Source organism: Trichoderma citrinoviride (assembly GCF_003025115.1).
Source record: "Trichoderma citrinoviride strain TUCIM 6016 unplaced genomic scaffold BBK36scaffold_5, whole genome shotgun sequence".
In the NCBI taxonomy this organism is placed as follows: Eukaryota; Fungi; Ascomycota; class Sordariomycetes; order Hypocreales; family Hypocreaceae; genus Trichoderma; species Trichoderma citrinoviride.
The window spans coordinates 1,785,510-1,810,971 of record NW_020194713.1 but is presented as its reverse complement, the minus strand read 5'-3'; the positions used below and the strand labels follow the sequence as shown (position 1 = coordinate 1,810,971).

Below are 25,462 nucleotides of genomic sequence, written 5' to 3'. Positions count from 1 at the left end.
GAACTGAACCCCTGTCCAAAAAATTGTTACAGTGACTTTGTGTATGTAAGAACTTGGCGATGGTTACATGGAAGCAGATTCCCCTCATTTGTGGACTGCGATGCTTGAGCTAGGACGGTACGGATATGTTTGATCCAAAATCTGGTCAGCCATTCGATCGCCACTTCCATTAAGTTCACCAGCCCGAGGATGAGTGAAACGAAGCAAGGACCAGAGAGTAAAAGCAAGCATGGCAACCGACATGGCCCTGCGGCGTTTCCATGGTCCCGAGGATCAGAACAGGAACAATGTTCGACAGGTTGACTCGGCCTGGCAAGGGCGATCTCATTTATTGAGGTTTCACAGCGGCCTGTAATTCGTAGTGTATGTATATCCGAGCAATGATATCTATTCCGCCGGCAACACTGCAGTTACGGGAGTCACGAATCGAGCCGTCGGGCTTGGGCAGAAAGAGAAGAGCAGGTCGAAAGGGTGATCCGAGGAGGAAAACTGGAGCTCGAAAGAAACGGCAACGGAAAAGAATAGGACTGACCATTCGGAAAGGCCTCTGGAGAAGGTCGAATGCTAATCGCCCCAGCATGGGACGTTGTATGCATAAATTTAACTGACATGGTTCGCTTCTGTGTACATGTTTGATCGGCAACATCCGGCGTCCTTGTTTTGTTTGCCCTTAACATTGTCTTGATCGACCTTGTTCTAGAACGTTTATGTCTCTGATGGCAATGCTTTCTTTGACCCCCTTCAAACGTCCTTGCAGCATTATTATCTCGAAAGCAGTGTCAAGGGCCAAGGCGGCACTTGTCCTAAATCCCGATGAACCGACGCCATAATATCGGGTTGAAAGCCGAATATACGATGCCGTTCCTGTCGGGTACTTCTGTTGGCGAACGCGCAGGGGATTGAGATCCATCGGTGGGGGAGCGACAGGCCAGATCGCGGGGATGAAGTGATGGGCCGATGCGGAGAGACCAGGGCGTGGAAGGGTCAAAAGGATGGGTGTGGTTCCTGCGGAGTTGTCGGGGTTCCAGACTGGAGCTGGGAAACTGCTGGTCTAAGGCAGCCAAGACACGAAATGACGATATGTACTCTGCCTTGCCCTGGATTTCTCCAGTGTATCACGGCGGCGCTGCCTCGTTCTAGTATTCTGCTTCTAGCATCTGTGATTAAAGGATGTCACTTGCAATTTGCCAACGGCATTCGAATAGCGGCTAAATGCGAGACCCCGGACCCGGTCACATCACCTGTAGCTTACTGTACACCGTACTCCGTTGGTGCAGACGACGATTAATCACTGAGCCTCGGGTGGCGCATCTCGCCGAGATGGAGAGCAAGACTTCAAGGGTGAAAAATCACGACGGTTCACTGCTTGGTGGAGCTCCTCGTTCCCACCCATATATGGTCGTCATGGGGAAGAATTGTTCTTTGTCGTGAATCTCAAATTTTGTTCAGAGCACTAATTATTATAGAATCTTTATATTAACACGCACAACACCAAACTTTTACTCTATCGGGTAGTGTAGCCTCCGTCAATCACGATATCGGCTCCCGTCGTGTACGAGCTGGCGTCGCTGACAAGGTATACATACGCGCCCTTGAGCTCCTTGGCATCGCCGTTTCGTCCCATAGGAATCATGCTTCTCCACAGCTCTTGCGTCTTCTCGTCGATAAAGTCAGACAGGCCGGTATCGATGTAGCCGGGCGAGATGCTGTTGACGCGGGCAAAGTCGCGCCACTCGTTGGCCAGAGACCGCGCCAAATGGATGCAGCCGGCCTTGGCGACGTTGTATGAGGTTTGCTCTTGGGGGTAGTTTGCGACGTGGCCGGACATGGAAGCCGTGATAACGAGGGAGCCGTGGCCTTGCTTCTTGAAGTGCGCGCCAACGGCCTTTGCGCAGTATGCGGTGCCGTTGAGGTCGACCTGGATGACATGATCCCAATCGCTGGCGCTGCCGTCGACAACTCCGCTATTGGCTGTGGCTCCGGCGCTGGTGAGGAGATGTCAGCACCTAACTGCTACTGGCAGAAACTGATCCTAGATGGGCACAAGAAAGGGCGAACAAGACGAAAGGGAGCATACTTTGCGATAAAGGCATCAATTTTGCCAAAGTCAGACACCACCTGGTTCACGAAGCGCTCAACATCGCTGTAGTCGCTCTGGTTGACCTTGTACACCTTGACCTTGACGCCGTATTCCTTGCTCAGCTCGGCGGCGTTCTTCTCTGCGCCCTCCTTGCGAGAGGAATAGGTGATGGCGAGGTCAGCTCCCATTTCGGCGCAGCCACGGGCAGCTTCGATTCCCATGCCTCGGGGGCCGGAAGCGCCTGTGACGACGACGACCTTGCCCTTCAAGCTGAAGAGATCAAGGAGTCTGTTGGCGGTGGGGACGGGCTGAGGCATGATGGGCGATGGAGCAGATGGAGAGTATTTTGTTATGAATCTAGATTGGCAGCGGCTGGTGAGGCGGGAGAGAAGGGACGAGGCGGCTGACGAAATATCTTTATTCAAGATGACCGGACGGGATTCGAGGAGGAGGGGAGAGAATTTAAGAGAGGAGCGGAGGATTGACATTGAGCCTTCGCCTGAGGGAAACCCCTCTCTTTGACGCAACTTCGGCGAGGCACGCGATGGGATTCGTTCGAGGCGAGCGTGGCGTTACTTCTTGTGGGTACGTGTGCCCGTGTCCCTCATCCAGGAACTCCGGATGCAGGACGTGACTGGAGGAGAATCATCCAAGCGGCTTCGCGGGCAAAGCATGAGATGCCCGGATGTGCTGTGGGTTGCAGAGGCCATGATGTCATGGTTCGTCTCCTGGCAGTTGCAAGTGCCACGTTTGGCGATGTCGAGCAAGCGACTAGCACTTAACCTTTTCGTGGTCTCGATGCGGCCAATTGGCCCTGCTTATCTCTCGCAGCTGAGTTGATATCACTTCTTCACATCTTGAGGCTTTCCTTTACATTTGCTTTACAACAATCTACAGTCCTCAAGACATGAGCCCTTATTCTCACGTCGGCATGCTTGAGCATGTCACCACCAAGCAGACAGCAACGTCATAGTTCCCCGATCAGGTTTCGTGCTCCATACACCCCACCTGCCGGTTCCGTGTTCCCACATCTGCCGGGCTTGGCTCTCTCAGCTGTTTGGCTGTGTTGTTGCTCGGGCTGAACTGCCGAACCTCGGGACTGCTTAGCAGTATGTGAATAAGCATTGAAAAGATATATCTGTGAGGGATGTGCTGGATTCTACTCTTTGCCGTGGCGAATCAGGCGGATAGCCTTCCGATCATGAAGATTATTCGGATTGGCCGGAAGCATCCGCTGTATACTCGGCCCTAGACATAGCCTCGGCCTAGCATCTAGCGAGCGAACTGATTTGGGCAAAACTGGCACAAACATACGATGATTGGGCAATGAAGATGGTATTGAATTGCTTTGAAAGTAATTGGAAAGGCTAAAGAAGCAGTTGCCATATATGCAAAGGCCAGTTCTGTCTAAATTCTGAGGAGCTTCTCCACATAACTATACTTTCTAGACCCCTGATCGAGGGCCAGGCACCGTCTTACAAGATTCGGGAGCAACTCAGTTCGATATAAAACTTGAATATAAATATGTAGTAGGTATATCGGTCATGCTGTGCTGCGTGGCTTGGGGATGGCTGTTCCTTCATCACCTGCAAGGATCTGCACTTATCGTTTTCGAGCAGCCCAGGTTTCTACAGCTGCGTAGTGATTATGATGAAAGGGCCAACTTCAATTGATGAATTACTGATGAATTTTGATGATTGAACAGGTCTCTTGACAGAGCATGTTGATTAATAGGCCTCTTAACAGAGACACTGGTATCAAGTTTGCATAATGTATGTTGAGTTCAAGTAGCGAGGCACTCCTTGTCTTTTGGCCTGTACAAGTAAGCTCTGTCTAATTCCGATGTGATAGCAAAATATCTCTGAGGATAGATGATATCACTATTAATAGAAATGAGCTATGCTTCTAGATGAGGCAACCTAAAAGATTGGGTCCGTCCTCCTTGGCTAAAGACCCTCATCGTGAGCAATAGTATCTATTTAGTATTCGAAATTCTGTTACTTGAAGAAGTCTAATCTTTTGCTTCATCGCTACTCTTTACTAAACTTAAAGATAAAGCTGCATATTTGTTATGTCTAAATAGACTGTATCTCCATCTTATGCCCATCTCGTTTCCCTAGCATGGCTGTTGTTCTATATAGGTATCATTCTGACTGGAGGTGAACGTGCTATGAGTTAAAGTACCTTATATGAACTAAACTATACATATCTTGCGACGATACGACTTGAGTTTCACCCATAAGGCCAACCATCGACGGTACATGCAGTCAATGTCCCCGGAGGACACCATGGCCTAATAAACTCTTGCGAGACTTAAGAGCAGATATAAGAGAGGTTTTATCAAATCGTCTATATTCAAGGCAAGGCAGAACTGATTCGATATATAGTTGAGATAAACAGTTTCGTCTCAAAACTCTTGTCGCGGCGACACCTCCTTATCAATCTGGCTACAGGATAAACCGGTTTTTAGAATCAAAGTCTCGCGAATAACTAGGGTTTGTCTATTTCTTCTCAGTTCTATATCTCGCTGACCGTCTCTTTACCAGCTTCATTATATTTTGCGGAACAGAATGGCAAGAGACAAAGACCTCATATAAAGAGCTGCGATGAACTCTTTATCATTTCGCCGTCTTCAGGTAGCAATCAGTCTATAGTGAGTACGAGCCAATCCTTCGCATGCAATACTGTTCATTTATTGTACCATTCATTAGTAAGCCTCTGTGCAGTTGGTTCTACTGCAACTCTCTGTGAAGCATCCGCTGTCGTCATCTTGGCCTAAATCACGACTCACGAATCAGCTTTAGCCGATATTCATATTCCTGCAACAACACCAATGATCCATGATATCGGAGGCATCTAGTATCTGATAAGGCCGAGTGCATCCTGTGCTTGCCAATAAGTTCTTCAAACGAAACACATTTAAATGTTATCGGAATGCGAAATGAGGTCTCACCACCCCCACGATTGCCATTTGTGGATGGATAAGGCGTGATCTTCACACACAGGATATGATTGTAGCTGGCAGAGACCTTCCGCAATGGACGAACCCCCGCAGTTCATCATATTGGCGATCGATCACGATTAAGACTTGACATGCCGCCTTCGGGCGAAAGCTTGGCGAATGGTGCCGACGTCCCGAACACCAGAAGAGCAGAAGGCGCCACTATAGAATATATGTAGACATATATAACGAAGGAGCCCCCTCATTCGATCAGGCGGCTCTACAATTGAAGCGTTGAGATTCGCCGACATCAATCAAGTCAACCTATACACTTCTGGAGTCAGTATAACAACATGTCAGCAACACAGACAGTATCGAAGTCCGATACCGCCATCGGGAAGCTCACCCTGGCATATGATGATACGATCCACCAGAAGGTTGGCTCCCAAATGTTGTTCTTCCACTTCAGTAGACTTTCTAATTGCCTTGTCGGCAGTACAAATACCATGATTATCTTCCTGTCTACGACGAGGAGACTCGCTTTGGCCCGATCCAGCCGTTCGAGTTCACGGACCGGGGTCTTGCAGCGGACAAGTCCAAGTCTGCTCTTCTATCCGACAGCAACCCAGATCTCAAGGTTTCCAAGCTCACTCCGGTGATTGGAACGGAGATTCGTGGTCTCCAGCTTTCCCAACTGAATGACACGCAAAAGAATGAGCTGGCGCTGTTGATCGCAGAGAGGGGCGTTGTCATTTTTCGTGGGCAGGACTTCAAGGATATCGGACCAGAGAAGCAGAAGGAATTCGCGAGATACTTTGGGCCTCTGCATATTCATGTCAGTGGTGATCCTTCTAGACGTGGCGATGTCGAAAATACTGATAGATATTCGCAGCCCGTTGGAGCTCACGTCAAGGGCCATCTCGAGTACCACAACATCTACCTTGGCCCCGACAACGAATATCGGGCTCGGCAGCGAAGAGAAAGACTCACAACCACGGGATATCATTCTGACGTCTCATACGAGCATCAGCCCCCTGGCATCACGATTCTCACCCTCCTCTCCGTCCCGCCGACCGGTGGAGACACGGCGTGGGCATCGCAGACGGCAGCATACTCCCGCCTGTCGCAACCCATCAAGACTCTCCTTGAGGGTTTGCGTGCTGAGCACAGCGGATTCAACCAGGCAGAAAACGCCCGCCGTGATGGAAGGCATGTCCGTCGCGAGCCAGTGAAGTCAGAGCACCCTATCGTGAGGGTTCACCCAGTAAGTAGAAGTTGTGGAAAGTGTAAAGAGGAAGTTCTCCAGGCTAAGACGTACATTCAAAGGTGACGGGAGAAAAGGCCCTGTTTGTGAACAAGGGTTTTACGAAGCGCATCATTGGCCTCCAGCACGAGGAATCGGACGCTCTCCTACAACTGCTGTTCAACGTAAGCATTGGATTCAAGATACATTTACCGTCGCATGCAGTTGATGTTACTAACGACTCAATTAAAATACATAGCACATCGCCCTTGGCCAAGACTTCCAGGTTCGCGTCAAGTGGGAGGAGGGAACGGTTGCGCTGTGGGATAATCGCGTGACAGCGCACACTGCCATCTCCGACTTTGATCACCATAACCCGCAGGAGGGCCTTCGCCATGGAATCCGGCTGACGACTCAGGCAGATAAGCCAACAGGCGTGAATGGACTTGAGTCGGTGTGGTGAAGGGTGAAGGGAAACCGAATACGAAGTAGAAGCTGTAACAGTTGGAGTGAACTACTGCTAGCTAGGTACGACGTGCTTCGTACAAAGAACAAGAATATTTTGTAAGACCATCCTTGGGAACCAATTCTTCTGGCAGCCCGTGAAGCAGCCCGTGCCATGCCTCCATACCCCAAGCCACTAAGCGCCCCGATTTCAAATCCAGCAACAGGGTCCTCCGTCGCTACGCACCAATATGGGCTGATTAATATGTTAAGCCTTCTTCCACCATACGGATCTGCTAGCGAAATGGTTGGCGTCACTCTCGTTTAGGCAATACATGCATTTGTCATGTGGGGAGATGCGGACTGACAAGGTGCCTCAAATCCTTCAGGTAAAAGCTGAGCTTGTTGTCGCCTTGGACCCCAAGTTGGTTTCAGTGAAAGTAAACTCCTTTTAGAACATCTACACAACCTCACCTATATCTCCATACGTCTATCCCCCGGCTCGGAGTATTTGGAAACAAGATTCGCACGCCACGAATCAAATCAAGAGCTGGAAATTCTCCGCACACTCCTCTCTGCCTAACTCCGTACTCGATAACCAGGCCATACCAATCCAACAACTGCCGGAGAAGAGAGAATTGGATTTGCATCGATAAAGCTGACAACGGCTTCAAAGTCACATGATCAGCCGCAGAAACTGTAGACAATAAGCCGATTTTCCGATGTTCATCTACGAGGGGTCACCGAGCGGTGGCAGTTTCAGATCAGAAACTCCCCCGATCAAGATGGAGAGCACAACTACCAGTTCATATAACTCTATCAAGAGTCGCCAGAGAAATATTCTGGGAACCTTTTCGTTCTTACCGCCACTGGTTCCTGACAATGGAATTGTGGCTAATACCGGGGCGGCCGACAATGGCCAGCCTCCGAAGAAGAGGAAGCAGCAGATTCTGCGGGCTCAGAGGCAAGTGGCATTGTTGTTTGACTTGACTCGTGTTTGAAGTATCCTATCTGACAATGTTGTAGGAGCCACCGGCAGAGGACAAAGGATTACATGGATGCGCTTGAGCAAGAAGTCTTACGTCTTCGAGCAGAGGGCGATCGCCTGAACCAGGTAGCCACCAACTGGAAGAAATGCGCTGTCGCCCTGGTCAACTCAAGAGGCAAGCAAGTCCTCAACATTCACCACATCTCGCAGTTTGGTCCTGGAATCTTCCTCTGGTCAGTATCGAGCTCTGATCTTGATTTGACTACTGCCGACCCGGCCTTCTTTATGAGCCACGAGTACCAGTGGCAGGCATACTCACAACAAGCATTGATGTATCCAAGTTTGGATATGATACCGCATATCAACATTGAAGATGCTTCAGAGGAGTTTCTTCTCAGAAATTGTAAGCCAACACCTAATGTTCTCGACTTAATGCTCGCTAACGAGCTGCTGCTCAGTTTACGAAAATGTCATTCCCACGCTGGACGTGACGGAGTCGACCAACCAAGGCTATGCTAAACACATTCTCCCACTCGCCTTTGAACATCAAATGGTTCGAAGTTCCTTGTTAGCAGCATCAGCAAGTCACATTCAAATCACACAGGGTGCGAAATTCATGGTCGACAGACTCAACTATCGGTCAGCCGCGATTTCCGAGCTGAGGCAGATTGCGGCAACACCAGAGACTGATTCCTCAGCACCCCTGGCCACCATCTTGGGGCTTATGATTGATGACATGATATGCGGTCACAGGGAATGTCCCGCCCTCCTGAAGCTCGCCGAATTCTGGGTGCGAAAAGAGTGCCCCTTTAGCGATAATGCGGCAGAAAAGGCAACTCGCCGCTTTTTACTGGATCAAGTGCAGTTGTTAGTATCCTCTACCTTACCCAGAGAAGACATTTGCTAACCTGGCGTTGATGAGAGTAGTTTGAAAGCAGTCGTTTGTCCTCTCTATCAATTCAACAAGCTTTTGACCAAGGGAGGCCAAGTTACGGATGGCAAGCAAGGGTTGTCTCTTCGGCAAAAAGATCTCTACGAGGTATTCTCTGCCATAGAAAGTGCTGTGGCACAAGCATGCCACATATACAGTCTACCAACTGCCAGCAGCCCCCTTGAGAGCAGCGGCTCGGAGTCCGAATCATCTTCAGACGACAGCGACGCATTGTTGGATCGGCTTCAGGTTACAGTTCGCAAAATCCCTCCGTATGCGTTGGGAGAGAATTCCTTGACGTGGGTGTACTATGTTGCGGCTTCAAGGGCCAGGCGGATAGACCACAGCGCCTTCTTCGTGGCGAGATTTGCGGAGTTGTTACAGAGAATCGGACACGATAAGATAAATGAGCTATTAGCAGGGCTAATATAATGGGAGGACATGAATATGTGGACTTAATGATATATACTCTTCATCAAGGATTGAAACGAGGTCTATTTCCAGGCAAGTACTCAATCTCATACATCCTCTGATGTGATAGACTACAATCCTTTGTATATTGTAATACTTCGTACACATCTATAGCTCATGGAGCAAAGCCATCATTCAGCTTGAGGAAGCCCAGCTGCTGCATCGCCACCAAACCGGACTCCTCTCCCGTCTCTTCCACAATCTTGCCATTTTCCAGCTTATAGATCGTCGTCCCCGAAAATCGCATCTCCTTGCCGGTATTGGGCACCGGCAAGCTTCCAATGGGCAAATCGTAGAACGCCGGTCCGGTATGCTTCCCCCCTCCAAACCATCGCGCAACCACATAATCTTGCTCGGCAATCAAGGGGAAAGGAGATAGCAGTCGGAACGAGATATCCGGAAATGCCTACACAAGATTTGCGCCATCGCGCTCGTTAGTTATTATGTCAGATGGTACTCAGAAGTCGAAAGGGAGGAGAGCTGTTGGTCCAAATACGAACCAGCTTGAACTTGGCTAGGACTTCTTTGGCAGCAGCTTTGCCCACGGATCGCCCATGCATGGGGTAAAAGACGGTTATGTTATCTGCGCAGAGCTCGTCGACGATGTCGGCGTTGCCATTGGTCCAGAACTCCTGGAAATACCGAGTGACAACTCGGCGGTTGAGCTCTGGTACTGAGAGGGCGCTCATATTCGCCCGATTATGTCGGCAGCCGAAAGTAGAGCTGCAAGCAACCTGTATAGCTAGTTGCTTTCGTGGTATGGATGGGTGGTCGGAGCTTTGGTTGGAAGGAAAAAGCCTGATACAACCTGATCTCTGCTCTTTGTAGAGTTGGGAATGCCGAAGAGGACTTAAGATTGTTGGGGAATAAGCCGACAGGAATGCAAGCCCGATAATATATTGTGTCCAATGTTCCAGGGAACCGGTTGGTGGGTAATTTACTGCCCTATCTCTGGTTGCCTGAAAACGACGTTTGCAATGATGGAGCGTGAAAATGGTATAACTGGTAGGAGTAACCCCAGGCTAGCGAAAGCTTGTAGCGAACTATCGGATATAATGTGCCAGCGGTACGGAGTAAGATGAAGTAAGATTGACGCTATGCTCAGGCATAAAGCAGCAAAGACAAAGAGTCCTTGAATGAGACCACATATGTTGGAATGGGTAACTGAGGGGCTGTGGTCTAGTTCAGCGATCGTACTTCGTACAAGCTTTCCAGATATTGAGCAGGCAAGGCACAGGGGCTCATTTCTCGATATAAGGACTTTGTACCTGGGACAATATTGAATATTCATTCTGGCATTGCAATTGTGCCCTTTGCTACTGCTTCGTAATTGTGAATTGATAAGTCTTCGACAGTTCGAAGACGCTCGATGATCATTAGTCCGCTTACATAGCTGCGATTCTCTCAACAGCTCTCATCCGGCCACAAGTATAGCCGAGGACTCGTTGGTGCTCCTCTCATAGCTAATCGGCAGTTGCTTTGATCATCCCTGAAGATTATTTGTATTGTAAGCAGCTAAGCTCTTTGGTAATTGTCCGGCTTGTACAACGGGCTGGAGCACCATGCCGCGTGTTGTTTCAGACGCTCTTCCTAGATTTCTCTGGCCAATCACTCACGTTTCGTACATATGCCAGTATTAGAACTTCGCTTTGGCATCAAAATTCCGCTTCTAGTTAGTCTGCGGGAACAGTCTGGCTTAGCTAAAGTAGCTGATGGACTGGTGTCATGCGCCAGACCGAGAAGGGGAGGACATCCCGGCAGCATAAGACCCGGATACGTTGGGTTGGAGTACCCACGGTTGAACCAATCGTGCCATAGCACAACGCAGCATTATGGTAATCAGGGATGTCCCATTTGGAATATTCGGTGAAGCATATCGATCCCTTACAAGCGCTTAAGTGCCTGCCATGCTTTTATCGCTCGAATCAGTTGTAATGTGCGGTTTAGTCGCTACAGAGTATGCCACCAGTCTCCCGTTGTCGAACACAGCTGTAGCAGTATATCTCTTCGCAGTCTCAACGACCAATGCGTCAATGCCTTTCCCGCCGTAAAGAAAGCTTTATTCCCCCCCCCCCCCAGACAAAGTTGCCCAGGAATTCTTCTGTTTCCTTCCAGTCCAAAGTAAGCGCACCATCTCTAACCTAGTGCAGCAACATCATATAATCGGACCCGGCCACGCCAAGGTGTGCGAATGTCCCTCCAACTATTGTGCACCCAAGCAGCATATCCATATAAGATTCCCACGGGATATTGCTTTGAACACGCCGAAAGAGATCCAACAATTTCGACGATATGTGTGACGGAATAAAATGGCCAGCCCAGATGTCTGTAATTACGATCTCATTATTCTTGTCTATCGCGAGGCATGTTTCATAGCTGAATCTGCGCTCAGACCCTAGGATCCAAGCCGCATTCAAGTCCTGCCAGAAGATTGCACTATTCAGCTTAGGACAGAGGTCCTCCCAGGGAATCAGTAGCTCGAATACCTGCCGCTTGATCTTGTCATGCAGGTGTGTCATCTTAGAGTCGCAAAGCTCAACAGGTGCACAACACCGGCCAGATGCATTCCCACTCGTGATTTGCTTCCAAGCCGCAACTGCGTAGCAAAGTCAGAGGTAGAATGCCTTCTTCGGAGTTGCAGCACCAACGTCAACTCTCGCCAGTAGCGATATGGCTCCTATCATCTGACAAACGGCCCTTCGGTCAAGCGAAGATGCGATCTTCTCATTGATGTGTCTGATAGTGGTGTTCTTAAAGGTAGCACATTCATCCGTGAAAGCAATACTGGTAGGCCGCAAATGAAAGAGAGAGCATGATGGCGCTTGACAGTGCGGCATCATTTCGGCCATCATGGAACAGTCGGTGAAACTTCTGGTGTGCTGTTGTTTCTGCAAAGTTGCACACGGGCTCCAACGCTTGGGAAGTAGTCCCCGGAAGGTGTTAGTGTTTGGCCAAAGCAGATATACCACAGACTATACCGTTTGTTGTCAGAGCTTGCAGTCGTGTAGAGCGTTGAGAGGTTGCTTTGAAGTCGCAATAATTAGTCATTTTGAACGAATTCCTCACATAGAGTTGACACTTATTGAGCTGAGTGATACCGAAGTGCTTGTAATCCCGTTAGCCTCGGCCTGAGATGCCAGTGCTTCATCGAGCAAGATTGATCATCGTATATAGATGATTCGTGACCCAGTTGATCCGACATAGCAATAGCAATTTCGTAAAGCCATCCGTTCCTACCTAACAGCCCATGGTCCGGGACTGACGACACGTCTCTAAAAACTTCATCGTTATCAACTGCAAAAATACTCTGTAGACAATCGTTACTCTCCCGGTGACGCTCATAAACATTGAAGTTCTACCATAGCTTCGATAACATAAGGCGCGTCTAAGAGAGTGCGCTAGATGTGAAAGATCAGGCTTTGGTGCTGGCATGCAACTATATCTGAGCGATCATATTCCATCATAACAAGCCTCGGAGAGGCGAAGACTATCAATTAACAAAGAAAGCTCGGACGACTGAGAATATTGTTATGTATTGCGCACGTCGCAATTATATGTATCTGACTACATGTATTCGGGCAGTGCTATCTGAGGTGCTACTGTGGAAAAAATTCACCAATCAAACACCCGTGGCGTCGCCAGGGCATCTTTACCTCCGCATCATCATGAACCATGCTCAGGCCGTCAACGAAAACAGGGCAATGGCTACTCTTCAGCGACATCCACTTCAAGCATCGAGACCTGGATCGGGTGTGGAAGACGGCGCAATGGATCGTTTCCGAAGCGGAGCGGAACCGGGTCGGGCGGGCGATTGTATGTGGCGACCTGCTGACGAGCCGCACGATGCAGCCAACGCATGTTCTGTCAACGTGCTTCCGCTTCATCGACCTCCTCAGCAATGTCGTGCCGCGAGTTCACGTCTTGCTTGGAAATCATGACCTAGCATATCGCCGCGAGTACCAGACCACAGCTCTCGATGCCCTGAATATCGGGCGCTTGTCGCCATTTGTCTCGCTGCACAGCCGCATTGCCACTCATGAATGGGACGGCCGTCGAGTCTTGCTGCTGCCATTTCGCGAAGAGCAGGGCGAGCTCACAGAGGCCGTGGATGCACTTGATCCCGGCGAGGCGAGAGAGACGGTCTGCTTTGCCCATCTTGCAATCAACAAGGCCATCACACAGCGCCACATTTTCCGTCCTGACGGCGGCAAGCTCAGGGCTACGAGTTCCGTTACCTATCGCGGCTTGACAGGTCCGGATCGGTTTGCGTCTCTGGCACGAACCTTCACGGGGCACTTCCACAGCCACCAGACCATTTTTCAGAAGCATTTTGGACGCAGCAAAACCGATCTTCAAGGCAGCGTCACATATCTGGGCTCACCCTTGCAGCTGAACTGGGCCGATCTCGATGACGAGCGACGAGGTGTCGTTCTGCTGAACCCAGAGACGCTTGAGCACGAGCTGCTCATCAATCCTCATGCAGTTGGCTACACAACGGCCGACCTTGAGCAGGTTCTTGATGGCTGCATCGACGAAGCTGCCGTCGTGGATAAGCATGTCATGCTCCTCGGAGAATTAACGCTTCGCCGGTACGCCACAGCTCGTGACAGGCTTCTCTCGTTCGGCGCCCGGAGCGTGAGACAATGGTCCCCCGCAGGCTTTGCCCTTGGAACTGAGCGCCTGCTATCCAGTCGCCTCGGGGCATCGGCACCGGCAAGCGATGCCGCTGTACAGGTCCCGGAAGTGCTCAGTAAAGATGACACGGACTCAAATACAATTAGAGGCGATTCAAGCTCTGGTCTCGTCACTGAGCCTCCCACTCCAAATCTTGATATCGCTGCCGAAGCTCGTGAGTTTGTCGAGTCATTGCAGTTGGACGAGTTTCTTCGCATGCGACGAGACGAGCTGGTGAGGGTTGGTCAGCGAATGATCCAAGTCTCCCGGGGGATAGCAGACCAGAACGATGAACCCGAAGCTCTGAACTATCGAGACTTCCTCGACGAATCATCTCAGGCTTTCGGTACCCGAACCGCCACGGATTTGGCTGAGTTCACGAGCCACGTCTTCACCGCCGAGCCGCGTCGGCTTACAATCACCAATTTTCTCGGCGTCCAAGGCACCATTACCATTAACTTCCAGCAGGACTTTCCACGAGCATTAACCTTGTTAGTGGGTGACAATGGCTCGGGCAAGAGCACGCTTGTCGAGGCCATGGTTTGGTGCCAATTTGGTCGGTGCATCCGCAGTGGCCTGGCGGTCAATGACGTGGTCAACGACGTTGTCGGGAATAATTGCTCTGTTGTGCTCGAGTTCACCAACGGATACGCCATTGCGCGATATCGCAAGCATAAGAGCCACGGCAACCGCGTCATCGTTTCCATGGATGGGGAGCCGCAGCCTCAACTAGAGCTTCCGGACGCTCGCTCGACTCAAGCAGCCATCGATGAGCTACTCGGCATTGACTTCGAAACGTATATCAGGACGGTGGTGCTGAGTCACGAGAGTGCGGCGAGCTTTCTCAGTTCGACGCCCGTGCAGAGGAGAGACTTGATCGAGACGTCGCTCGGACTGTCAATGTTGGATCATTGCGCACAGGTGTCAAGGGTGTTACTCAAAGACGTCGACAACGAGGCGAACAAACTGGAGCGTAAGATGGAAGGGTTGCTTGGGAAAAAAGAATCGGCGCAACAACGACTGAAATATCTGGATCAGACGCGAAAGCAACTCGAAGAGAAGGCGGCAAAGCTTGCCGCATCTCTGGCGGTGGCGGTTCAAGAACTCAAACTCCTTGAACCAGGAGCTGATAGACAAGAATCAGCCATAAGTGGCGAGCATATCGACGACGAGATTTCGACGTTAAAGAAGCATACACAAATTGAGCAAGAGAAATTGCGACGGCTGGAGAAAACCTACGCCCAGGTACGGTATGTCCTGACACGACGACAAAAGCGCCCTCGGCCGATGACATGGCTTGATCAGCTACACCGGCAAATGAGTCAAAGGGCCGAGGACATGGCTGCGGCTCCTTTGGGATTGGGCAAAATGTTACACGCCTCGAAGACCTTACTACTTTGGTTCCAGTGGATAACCCTCAGGGCCCTCTTATACGTATCCGGAGTTCGAAAGGATAGTTATCATATATCCAGCGCCCAAGACCAACATCAAGAGGCAACTATCCGCTGCCTATGCGAAGACATCCAGAGCAGCACAGCGCGGCTGCAAAAGCTGAAGCACGAGGTAGATGGACTTCTGGACACAGTATTTGCCCTGGAAGACCGACACGCCGGGACAATTAACCACCAGCTTGACCAAGTGATCCAGGCTCAAAAGAGATGTGATATTCTGCAGCAGGAGGTTGCTTTCAAGCAAAGAGATGCCGCTACTTATCTGGACTTGATGGGAAAAGAGCAGGCCTCTTTAGATACGATACTCTCAGAACACGCCGCCCTGGACAGCAAACTTCAACAGCTCGCCACCCACAGAGAACTCTTTGCCTTTTGGTCTTCAAACCTGACCAAGCGTACTCGTCGACCCTCGTCGTCAAAGAGATCCACCGCGAACGCAACGGCCAATTTCCGCGAGCACGTCCTCGTAAAGTCGCTGTCGGAGCTCAATGCTTTGCTTGCGCAAGTCCTCATGATCCTGTACGACGATACCCGTCATGCGCGCGCTATGGCAACAGGGATGTTGCGATCGCTGTTTGACTCTGACACTGTCGACAACATAATGAATTCATCTTCCTCCTCGGGGTCCGTCCTCGATCGAACACTTTCCGTCAACTCATCGCTCTCTTACGGTAAGCGATCCGGCGGCGAGAGGAAACGCGTCGACCTGGCGCTCTTCTTCGCACTGCTGCAACTGTCATGGGCAAGGAGCGCTCATCGCTCACATTATCTTCTCGTTGACGAGGTGTTTGACAGTCTGGACGAGGCGGGCCAAGCTGCTGTGGTACGGTGGTGTGGTCTAATATCGCAAAGGATGGCCGGCTGGATCTTGATGATCACGCACAACCAGCTCTTGATCGAGCAAGATCCGGGGGAAGACGCGGGCAAGGCCTTGGTTGTGAGGGCGAGAATGGGCCGGAAGGGAACAGAACTGCTTGTCGATGGACGGAGAATTGGTGTGTAGGGTGAGGATTTGGGATGTGTGAGCGGAGTTGACACGTCGTTCGCTTCTCTTGTGATCTGCCACTTCCTTCGAACCATAGCAATAGCAGTGTGGGCCTGTATCAGCCACTCGTTTACGACGGCTTCTTCAAGCCGCTTCTTCGGGACGCTTCGACGATGCCATGCCCCATCTTTCAGCCTTCCAACTCTTTCCTTTGGCTACAACTTGGACGATTACCAAGCAACATTAGGATACTTCACCAAAAGGATGGGCATGATTCAAGAAGTTTGAGGTGATGTGGATGATTCGGTGGGCCATACTTGGGAAATGCCTCAAGTATTAATAAACTTGCCAAGTGGATGCCTAGGATACGACACAGCGACCCTTTGAGCTGAAACCGCAAGACTGTCTAAGAATACTCAACTTGGAAATACAGGAGAAAGCTGCGCATGCTTCTGGCAGACTGAGCACCGCGTGTTGGCCTCCAACTCGACCACTGCCGATGTAAGCCGGTACTTTCAAGCCTCTAGGCTCGGCCCGCTGTTAGGTCAGCATCGTCTTGTCCCCTGACGATATCTCTTTTGAGTAATTTCTGTACCCAAGGTATTGCCCTTTCGGTTGCGACTAATGGTCTGCTGTTTTGAGAACTCAAGCTCGTCTCAGATTTGAACTCGCAACTGTTTTTACCCAAAGAGCTTCACAAAATCATGCCATACGATATCAAAGTTGCCATGTTCTTGAAAACTTACAAATCCAATGCCTCAAGATGTGAAATGCCATCTAAGCATATGCAGTTCGAGCGACTTGAAGGACTTAATAAGAGCATGAACTGCACTCGTCTCTATCATGCATTCCTACAACCTCATTAGCAGCAACACATCGATCGCTATTCGCATCCTTGCCTAAACTCTTAACTTAGCGTAGCAACTACATCCCCCCTTACTTCGAAATGTCCAAGAAGATTGCCACAGTTATTGGTGCCACGGGCAACCAAGGAAGCGCCTTTATTTCTGTGCTGCTGCAAAAAGCCGAATATCACATTCGCGGTGTAACTCGGAATCCGGACAGCGATGCCTCCAATGCCCTCAAGGAAAATGGTATCGAGATGGTACGCGGTGATCTCACCGATGAAGCATCATTGAAATCTGCCTTTGAAGGTTCTCATCTCATCTTCGGTGTTACCGATTTTGTCCCTGGATACGTCGAGCACGGAGGCAGAAAAGGACAGGAAATTGAGGCCAACTATGGCCTCAACATTGCCCGTGCTGCTCAGGCAACTACTGCGCTCGAACACTTCATCTGGAGCACTCTTCCCGGAATCCACAACGCCACCGGCGGAAAGTTTTCATGTCCTAACTTCGATGGAAAGAACCAAGTCAGCGAGTATATCCGCGCTGATGCGGCCTTGCTGGCTAAGACAACCTTCCTGATGATTGGGTGGTACGAGACCAACTTCAAGTATCCCGTCTTTACGCCGATCTGGGTGGAGCTGGCCAATAAATACGTTGTCATTGGTGACTACCCAGCCGATGCCTCTCTTCCATGCATTGGAGACGTCAGAAATAATCTTGTTCCTTTCCTCGAGAGGATCCTTGAACAGCCGGAAAAGGTGAAGAATGGGATTATCGTTCTCGCTTATATCGAAAATGTCGGGTTTGAGGATCTTCTGAAACGGTGGGCCAGGGCGCATGGGAAAGAGGCGGTTTACGTGAAGACAAGCCATGAAACCATCTCCCAGGCATTGTGGCCTCGGTGGACGGATTTGGCTGAGATGGCTCGCTTCATGGGGGATTACAAGGGGAACAACTGGATTTATCACGAAGACGAAGTTCTTACCGCCAAGAAGCTGGGGATTCCGCAGAGTGATTTCGTTCCGCTCAGCGAGTCCCTCAAATTGTTGAAGTTTGATTAGATTTTCCCCCACTCATAGTACCTAGACAGTTGCCTAAGACTTTCACTTACTCGGTCACCGTACCTGATTTTATGCTATGCTTTCCGTCTCATCACCGTGTACCTATGACACCGCCAACGAGGCGAAACATTTACCGCAACCACGGCAAACTGGGTAGTAGCATAATGCAGTACCCCGTGGGGAACGGCCAAACGCTAGGAGACAGAAGCAAGCCCGGTGCCGAACTCGAGATTTCGAGTGCTTCAGCATATCTATCCCGGCTAGTAGAACATAACCCTGCGTTCCCTTTATCGGCACAGGACCCAGATGCCCATCTAAGAGTTACACTTCATAATCATCACTTAAGTTACCTTGCTGGCTACGAATGCGGCCGAGGGCGACAGAAAGGGTTTTCGATGATACAGAATGACATATATATTGGGAGTCCAATTCATCTTCCAAATTGCCTGTTCAAGTATTTAAATTGAGAGAATAGCTTCCGCGTCTTTCTGGAGCTTGGCCATGGCTCCAATCTGCAAAACAGGCCCAACACTGATTCGTGCAACTCCAATTTTGCCCAATTCCCTCGTGGTCAAACCACCAGAGAGGTTCAACAACACATTCAGTCTTCCATCAAACTCTTTCACAAGCCTGACCACTTCGTCGCGAGAAACACCGCGGCTGGCGCCCCAAACAAACACAGTCGTTGCGCCAGCAGCAAGATACGCATGACCTCTCTCAATAGCTTCGTCGAGACTTCCACCTTGGACAAGAGTATCGATCCGCGCATTTACAACGAAATCAGGCACTCCGAATGCTTTTGCCGTGCGCAGTGTTCTTTGAATCCGATCTGCTGCCTCAGAGGTGCTGTACAACTTCTTCGCACCTCCGTCGTAGTCCTCGAGGTTGATGCCGACAACACCGATTTGAAGCAGTTCCGTTATGCCCTCCTCTAGATCATCTCCATATCCATCCTGGAAGTCCACAGACAGAGGTTTTCCAAACTCTTTGATCGCCGAAGCGATGTTTCTGACCGCAGCCACATTGACAGCTCGTGTCAGCGTGGCGTCCTTGAGACCTGCAGCTTCCGCAATCGAATAAGATGCCGTGGCAATGGCTTTTGCGTTGCCAAGAGACGCTACAGCTCGTGCAGACACTGCGTCATAGACGTTTGCAAGGATGAGGGGAGTACCCGGAATGTGCAAGGCTTTGAAGCTCTGAGCCAGAGCATTCTGAGCGGCGGCCATTGTCGTGTACTTGTTTGATCGAGGGTATCGGCTTCAACTAGAGGAGAGGGAGGAACGACAGCCATCCTGCTCCTATTCAAAGGATGTTACTCGAGTATTTATGTGGAAGATTATATCATCCGACAGCCTTCAGTCTATGTCTGAAGCTTTATAATCACTGCATTTGTCAATATGCTAATTCCAGCTCATGTTCAGCGATTCCTCTGCGATGACCAAACCGCTTCCTAATTAGGCAATAGGATGCCATTCCCACTAACTCGAAATGGCACAGCATCATGACTACGCTACAACGTCGCAGGAGGATCCTGCACTTTTTGCAAGACTGCAGACATTGAGCTTCAGAAGAGTTTCTTCAGCACGGGAATGGTTTCTCTAATGGGTCCATTCTGAAGCATGAGCCGACAGCCGAACAAGGAGCGGTTGCTGTTCAAGCAGTAAGCTTCTCCCACGGTCGACGTCATTAATCTGTTTTCTCGCCCGAGAGAGGTGCTGAAAACCAACATGTGATGGGATACCAAACTTTGCCATGGATGCTCAGTCTATTACGGATGTAGGTTCCCATCAGCCGTGTCGTATGGCTGATGCCATAAATTGGACGTTGGCATGACGGTATCCGCAGCGCGCAGAACCCGGTACTTATACTGCTTATCGACAGCTTAATTCAAGTTCAGGTATATGACACAACCAGCCTGCCTTTGTGGCATCTTGGAGGCATCTCTATAGGGGAGAGAGCACAATTATTGATGTCATTGCCTGTACCGATGATGCTCTGCTCGTGTGCTGAGGTAATTGTTTAGAATGGCCTGCATGTATGGCCTCTCATCTGCTTGGGCTATCGCAGCCATGGGCATTGGCGGTCTTGACCAACTAGCTATCACGGCCACCCCAAGATTGGGCGTTGAAGTTGTCCACTGGCCAGCATGTGATCCTAACAGCAATAAGCCTCCGAGGCGGCTTCAAAGCTACGAGTAGCATAGTCTACTGACTGGTGAGACGAAGCGTGACGCCATTGGTGTCACAGCGCCCATCGATGCGTACGTCTTGGACGCTTGCCTTCCCTTGCAAAAGCGTTGAGCGATATCAACGTCTCTGACGGCTTGCCCGAGCAATTCTTTCAACCTGATTGTATCGGCAGAACACAAGACGGCTATTGCCAAGATCATGACGGGGGAAAAAGACAATCAGGGATCAAGATGTAAAGCAAGCACTCTGTGCTTTGTCATTAATTGGGTATCTACTTCATGCTATACATATATATATAGTTTGCTGGTGGTGTTTACCAGTCTTCGCCGGGCAGAGCAATCAAGCTGCCCTTCTTGGTTCCGTCAACGCCTCCCAAGGTCAAAGCAGCATTTACGACACCGGCCAAACCCTCACCAGCAACGAGGCCGGCGGCAACTGAGAATGCGTACGCTTCGAAGCCCTTGGGGAAGTACTTCTTCCACCACCAGGCGGTGATACTGCCGAAGAGAATGGCACTGCAGACAAGTTAGCAAAAATTCCAAAAGAGGATTCACATTGACGGAAGACATACTTGGCGTATCCGCTGTCGACTCCCAGAACCCAGGCAACACCAATCGACATCCAGTTCGGGAGGTATTCACGGTACTTCTCGCGGGATCCCACCAGGTAGAAGTTCTTGAACAGGGCCTGGAAAGCGCAGAAGACACCGCAGACGATGGCGAAGATACCCGAGGACAGGGGGATAGGGAGCTTGGGGAGGGTCACGGCCTCAGCAACAGCCTGCCAGGCAACGACTGAAGGGGCGGAGAAGGGGCACGACTCGATGGTCTGGTCGCGTATGCAGGGATAAGCGGACATGAATAGGACGAAGATACCGGGAGCGAGGAACACGGAGACGAGGGCGCCGGCAGCTTGAGCGTAGAACTGCAGCTTAGGAGGGGTTCGGAGAAGGAAACCAACGCGGAAATCGCTGACCAAGTTGGTGGCGACGTCAGCAGTGCCGGAAGCAATGTTACCGGCAATTAGGTTGATTCGCTGGGCGTCCGTGATCGAGTAGTGACCCTTGGTAATACCACCGTAGACCAGCTGGGAAGCCTTGGATGACGCGGTCAGGGGGGTGGTATCAGTGACGGCACCTCCGTAGATACTGAGGAAGGCGAAGACAAGACCCAGGATGCAAGCGAGAATAGCCAGGCCAGCGTTCATGTGGAACTGCAGCTCGCAGACGATGCAGGCAACGATGACGAACACGATAGTTCCGGTCACCCAAATCCAGATGGGGACCTGGTCCTCCGGAGGAGCGAAATCCTCAAGGAGAGATGACTCGTCGTTGGCTTTGGCGGCCTGCTTCTCCAGGAAAGTGTTGTTCTTGCCGCGCTTCTGCAGGGCGCTATTGACAGAGCCGGCCATGTTACGCAGAGCGTACTTGAAGCCGTCGTAAATGACACGGATGTGGATCAGAAACTCGACCAAACTGTAAACGATGAGCACCATGACACCAGGCCACAGCATCCAGTATCTGGGAGAAGGCACCCATCCCTCGGTGCCAATGCCGCTCATGCTGTTGAAGTTTGTCAGGCCTTCCCACTTGCCCTCTCCATAAGGTATGCCCACACATTCGCCATAGTGGACAAGAAGAGGTCCAATCAGGCCCCAGGCAACAACAGTGCCGAGCCACCAAGAAACGGCGGCATTGAGACCGACCAGAATACCGGAGCCGAAGAAGGCGGGTGTCAGTTGGATGTACCAACCCCAGTTCTCGATGTTCAGAGCCCAGTTCTTGTAGCCACTCCAGATGTAGAACCAGGTAAAGATGTGCCAGTTATGAAGGATTCCATCGGCATATTGGGAAACAACAATATGTGTAAAGGCACCGAAGAAGGCGAAGCCCAGGGCCTTGACCTTGCGTATGGCATCACCAGCCCCTGAACCCAAAGCGTGCATCGATCGACTATTGCCGGGTTAGCATGAGCATCACAATCAGGGGAAGACAGGACATACATAGTTACAGCTGTAGCGGTAGGGCTCGGGAAGACCAGGTTCAATTCACGAGCAACGTTGATGATGAAGAACTTCCGAAGTGGTACGGCGGCGAAGAGGCCGAAAAAGGCACACACGACGGTGATGGTGAGGATGCGGCCGAAGTCGTCCTTGGGGTTATCTGAAAGCAAGCTGAGGCGGTACATGGCAGGTAAACCGGCAACGAAAAGACCAGCCATGCCGCCGGCACCGGTTGCAGAAGCTTGAACGATCGAGTTCTCTTGGGGGCCGAAGCGGGTGCCAATACCGGGGATGCCGGGGAAGACTTTGGTCAGAAACAGGATAAACCCTATAAATCAATTGCGTCAGCCCATATGCTATCAACTTATAGATCCTGGAAAACATACCATAACCGAAAATGGCACCGAACATGGTGGCGGGAAAGGTGAAACCCGTCTTGAGACCTATCAAGCCGGATGGTTAGATGGACTGCTGTATCACGAATTGACACTCTACTTTTCGCATTGAAGAAAAGATAATTCTGTAATTGGAAAGAGTGATTTCTTACCCAGGTACACGTTCGACGCGTTGACCAAAGATCCCAGGACAATACCTGTCAGTACCGCGCGGACGGTCAGGGGGTTGGGCTCTGCCTCGATGCCCTTGATGGGAGGGAAGCTGACGAAAAGATCGGTGATGGCCTCATCTTCCTCTTCCTCCTCATCGGGCTTGAAGTTGACTTCGACAGAGACTCGCTTCTCCTTGACACCGCCGTCGCCCACATACTCGGGCTCTGTAGTAGGCGCAGCCATGGTGTTGTGTTGGCACTGACCGAGCTATTCTTCGCCGGCGGCAGTGAAACGCTTGCAGAGCAATAGCTGACAAGGACCTCAGCTCGATGAGAGTGCAAGCGGCCAACAGGATGGTATTTAAATGTCAATGTCACACAAGAGAGCACCAGCCTCGCAACGTCCGAGGGACCCAAGCACCCTCCATCACGAACCCCAGAGCAGAACCTCCAGCTGGCCGTATGACTGGTTTAACCTGCATGGGGGCGACCGATAGAACGATCCAATTATCGCCGCTTTTGGCAGGCACCTTTGTCTAATGCCACACTTGTTGGCACATCGCCAGGCGGATAAGGAACTTTTTCCTAGCCCTTGTCGCCACAGGATGTCGGGACGAAAGCGGACATGCCCTGTTGCCCACGACAGTGAGCAACCAATAAAGAGCATCCTGCCTTTTCGTTGCTAGCGGGCGTATCTAGAAGCCGCCAAGAGATTTTGATTGCGAGCAATCGGTGCTGATTACTTGCCTGGTATACTGCAGCTGGGGCTGGGGGACCCTCACATGGCCTTCGGTGTACAGAAGTTCCTCAATAATGAAGAGGGGCGGGCAACAACGTCCATCATGAGATCTAACAACGTGGCGCCAGGGAAGTTCCAAGGGAACATCTGTCATTAAGTCATTAAGCGCAAATCGAGTGGCGGCAAACAACTTCGAAACGACGTCGTCTCAACTGGAGTTGGCCCATATGGGAAGTCGCCGGGGCTGCATGTTGGTTAATGAATCCTTGTCTAGTAGTGTGTCGAGGGGTCTTGGGCACTGTCTTGACCGGGGAGACCGCTGCGGCGGAGCAGGGGATTGGAGGAACGATTCATGGAAATGCCGGTACATGTACCGCCGGCCGCTTATTGCTCACAGACCAGGCGGCGCTTCTCATGGAACTGTTGGTCAAGATAAGGCAACTGTTACAAGAATCTTTCGTGGAAGTATGTATGTACGCGTAAAATTTTCACGTATCAAGCGGAACTCGGTGTTGCACTGGTATTGTCGACGGCAGGTGAGACAACGGGCATCAACTGCGACCGGTAAAGAAGCTTCAGAATGACTGCCAGAAACATGAAAGAATTGCGAGAGCCCTGACATCGCGGAGACACTTCCTCCAGGCTACAGTAAGCCCCGAATTGTGTGGTTTCATCGCGTCTCTTCGGACCTTTTCAGACGCATCCCCAAGGCGTGACAGCCGTGTTTAAATGGAAAAAGTGGTGTAGCCCGCACATTTTTGGAGAATCCCGACAGCCGGGTCGCTGCTAACACCAGGGTGTGAAATGCACCCATCAACATAAAATACCGAATATCTAGACATGTTGATTCATTTCCTTTCTGGAATACTTCATATGTACTTTTTCTCGAGGATGAAGCACAAGGACAGGACAAATTCCGTACATCGTGCCTTGTACATCTTCTCACCTCTCGACTCCCTCTCGCCGAGCGACGGGCAACGCAACGCCGCGCACCCTCCCCTCACACAGTGTGGAAAACAAGGTGCCGGTTTACCTTTTGCTTGGCTGGGATCCTTAAAGCAAATAAGGATGCGTCAACTAAGCTTAATTTAGGAAGGCGGGCCGGCTCCCCATGCATGATGCCCTTATCCAGCGTTACTGGCAAGGGAACCTTTGGATCTCTTGGCTGACTACCTGGGTCTTCTAAGCCGGGAACCTTTGTAAACGCAAACAATACGAACGAGTGATGAGGCCGCTCTCCTTGCTACTGTGGATGCCGACGCCGGAAGCGCCACAAGCACGGCTTCTTCCCCACGGCTGAGTTACGGAGCATATTGGGAATTTGTCCGGCCTGTAATGTTACTACTACACGCAAAGGAGAGGAATAAAATGAAGGAGAAGGTGAGCGTTGCTTGTTACGTAAAAGATCCCATAACCACATGCGTATAAACCTTTCGCACGGATGAGGTGTTACAAACGGGACAAGTCGATGTGAGGGGATGGGGAGAGAAGAGAGATGTTTGCGGACCGCCACCATCGGCCCAACCACATTCCAAGCAGCCCTTTGGCGGCCGCACCAAGACATCGCACCGCATCGCTACCCAGGTACGCCAAGGCCAAGCTGTGAAGAGTAGTTTGCATGGGGAACTTTTCATGCAGTCTTGGCCGTGATTACCGGCAACATCTGGGCTACTACTCGTATCGCGTTCCGGCATTGGAGCTCCTTAGGGCAATATCACCAGCTTGGGTATCAATCTCACGGAAGCGCAAATAGACGCGATATTGGTGGGTATTCCTTATTCGTAGATTGAGTATGCTGTCCAAGGATTGAAAGGATTAAGAAGATGGGAGTGATAAGGCAGTACACATAATTGCGCGGCAAATTAAGGT

At 50.8% G+C, this 25,462-nt stretch overlaps 8 protein-coding genes across 8 annotated transcripts; 4 read left to right on the top strand and 4 right to left on the bottom strand.

Moving 5' to 3' along the window:
- Nucleotides 1-1,503: 1,503 nt before the first annotated feature.
- Nucleotides 1,504-2,474, bottom strand: BBK36DRAFT_1135137 (L-xylulose reductase; the record flags this gene model as incomplete). Its single annotated transcript, XM_024892538.1, has 2 exons — nucleotides 2,078-2,474; nucleotides 1,504-1,985 (listed from the first exon to the last, which is right to left on the bottom strand). Exons 1-2 carry the CDS (start codon nucleotides 2,395-2,397, stop codon nucleotides 1,505-1,507), a joined length of 801 nt encoding a protein of 266 aa, XP_024751072.1. The 5' UTR covers nucleotides 2,398-2,474.
- Nucleotides 2,475-5,366: 2,892 nt separating this feature from the next.
- On the top strand, nucleotides 5,367-6,728 carry BBK36DRAFT_1135135 (TauD-domain-containing protein; the record flags this gene model as incomplete). Its single annotated transcript, XM_024892537.1, has 5 exons — nucleotides 5,367-5,458; nucleotides 5,518-5,856; nucleotides 5,914-6,285; nucleotides 6,348-6,449; nucleotides 6,524-6,728. Exons 1-5 carry the CDS (start codon nucleotides 5,375-5,377, stop codon nucleotides 6,725-6,727), a joined length of 1,101 nt encoding a protein of 366 aa, XP_024751071.1. The 5' UTR covers nucleotides 5,367-5,374.
- A 1,034-nt stretch (nucleotides 6,729-7,762) lies between these two features.
- BBK36DRAFT_1168125 (hypothetical protein) lies at nucleotides 7,763-9,059 on the top strand (the record flags this gene model as incomplete). Its single annotated transcript, XM_024895134.1, has 3 exons — nucleotides 7,763-8,099; nucleotides 8,155-8,563; nucleotides 8,624-9,059. The coding sequence occupies 3 exons, from the start codon at nucleotides 7,763-7,765 to the stop codon at nucleotides 9,057-9,059; spliced, it is 1,182 nt and encodes a 393-aa protein (XP_024751070.1).
- Nucleotides 9,060-9,213: 154 nt separating this feature from the next.
- Nucleotides 9,214-9,787, bottom strand: BBK36DRAFT_1158572 (SnoaL-domain-containing protein; the record flags this gene model as incomplete). Its single annotated transcript, XM_024894121.1, has 2 exons — nucleotides 9,214-9,504; nucleotides 9,599-9,787. The coding sequence occupies 2 exons, from the start codon at nucleotides 9,785-9,787 to the stop codon at nucleotides 9,214-9,216; spliced, it is 480 nt and encodes a 159-aa protein (XP_024751069.1).
- A 2,983-nt stretch (nucleotides 9,788-12,770) lies between these two features.
- On the top strand, nucleotides 12,771-16,226 carry BBK36DRAFT_1116355 (P-loop containing nucleoside triphosphate hydrolase protein; the record flags this gene model as incomplete). Its single annotated transcript, XM_024890223.1, has 1 exon — nucleotides 12,771-16,226. One exon carries the CDS (start codon nucleotides 12,771-12,773, stop codon nucleotides 16,224-16,226), a length of 3,456 nt encoding a protein of 1,151 aa, XP_024751068.1.
- A 928-nt stretch (nucleotides 16,227-17,154) lies between these two features.
- Nucleotides 17,155-18,117, top strand: BBK36DRAFT_1140378 (NAD(P)-binding protein; the record flags this gene model as incomplete). Its single annotated transcript, XM_024893372.1, has 1 exon — nucleotides 17,155-18,117. One exon carries the CDS (start codon nucleotides 17,155-17,157, stop codon nucleotides 18,115-18,117), a length of 963 nt encoding a protein of 320 aa, XP_024751067.1.
- A 458-nt stretch (nucleotides 18,118-18,575) lies between these two features.
- BBK36DRAFT_1116031 (Phosphoenolpyruvate/pyruvate domain-containing protein) lies at nucleotides 18,576-19,343 on the bottom strand (the record flags this gene model as incomplete). Its single annotated transcript, XM_024890189.1, has 2 exons — nucleotides 18,576-19,043; nucleotides 19,083-19,343. 2 exons carry the CDS (start codon nucleotides 19,341-19,343, stop codon nucleotides 18,576-18,578), a joined length of 729 nt encoding a protein of 242 aa, XP_024751066.1.
- A 1,276-nt stretch (nucleotides 19,344-20,619) lies between these two features.
- Nucleotides 20,620-23,098, bottom strand: BBK36DRAFT_1140377 (OPT superfamily oligopeptide transporter; the record flags this gene model as incomplete). The annotated part of the gene is made up of 5 exons (XM_024893371.1): nucleotides 20,620-20,821; nucleotides 20,878-22,257; nucleotides 22,308-22,635; nucleotides 22,694-22,750; nucleotides 22,855-23,098. The coding sequence occupies 5 exons, from the start codon at nucleotides 23,096-23,098 to the stop codon at nucleotides 20,620-20,622; spliced, it is 2,211 nt and encodes a 736-aa protein (XP_024751065.1).
- Between the last annotated feature and the right edge of the window lie 2,364 nt (nucleotides 23,099-25,462).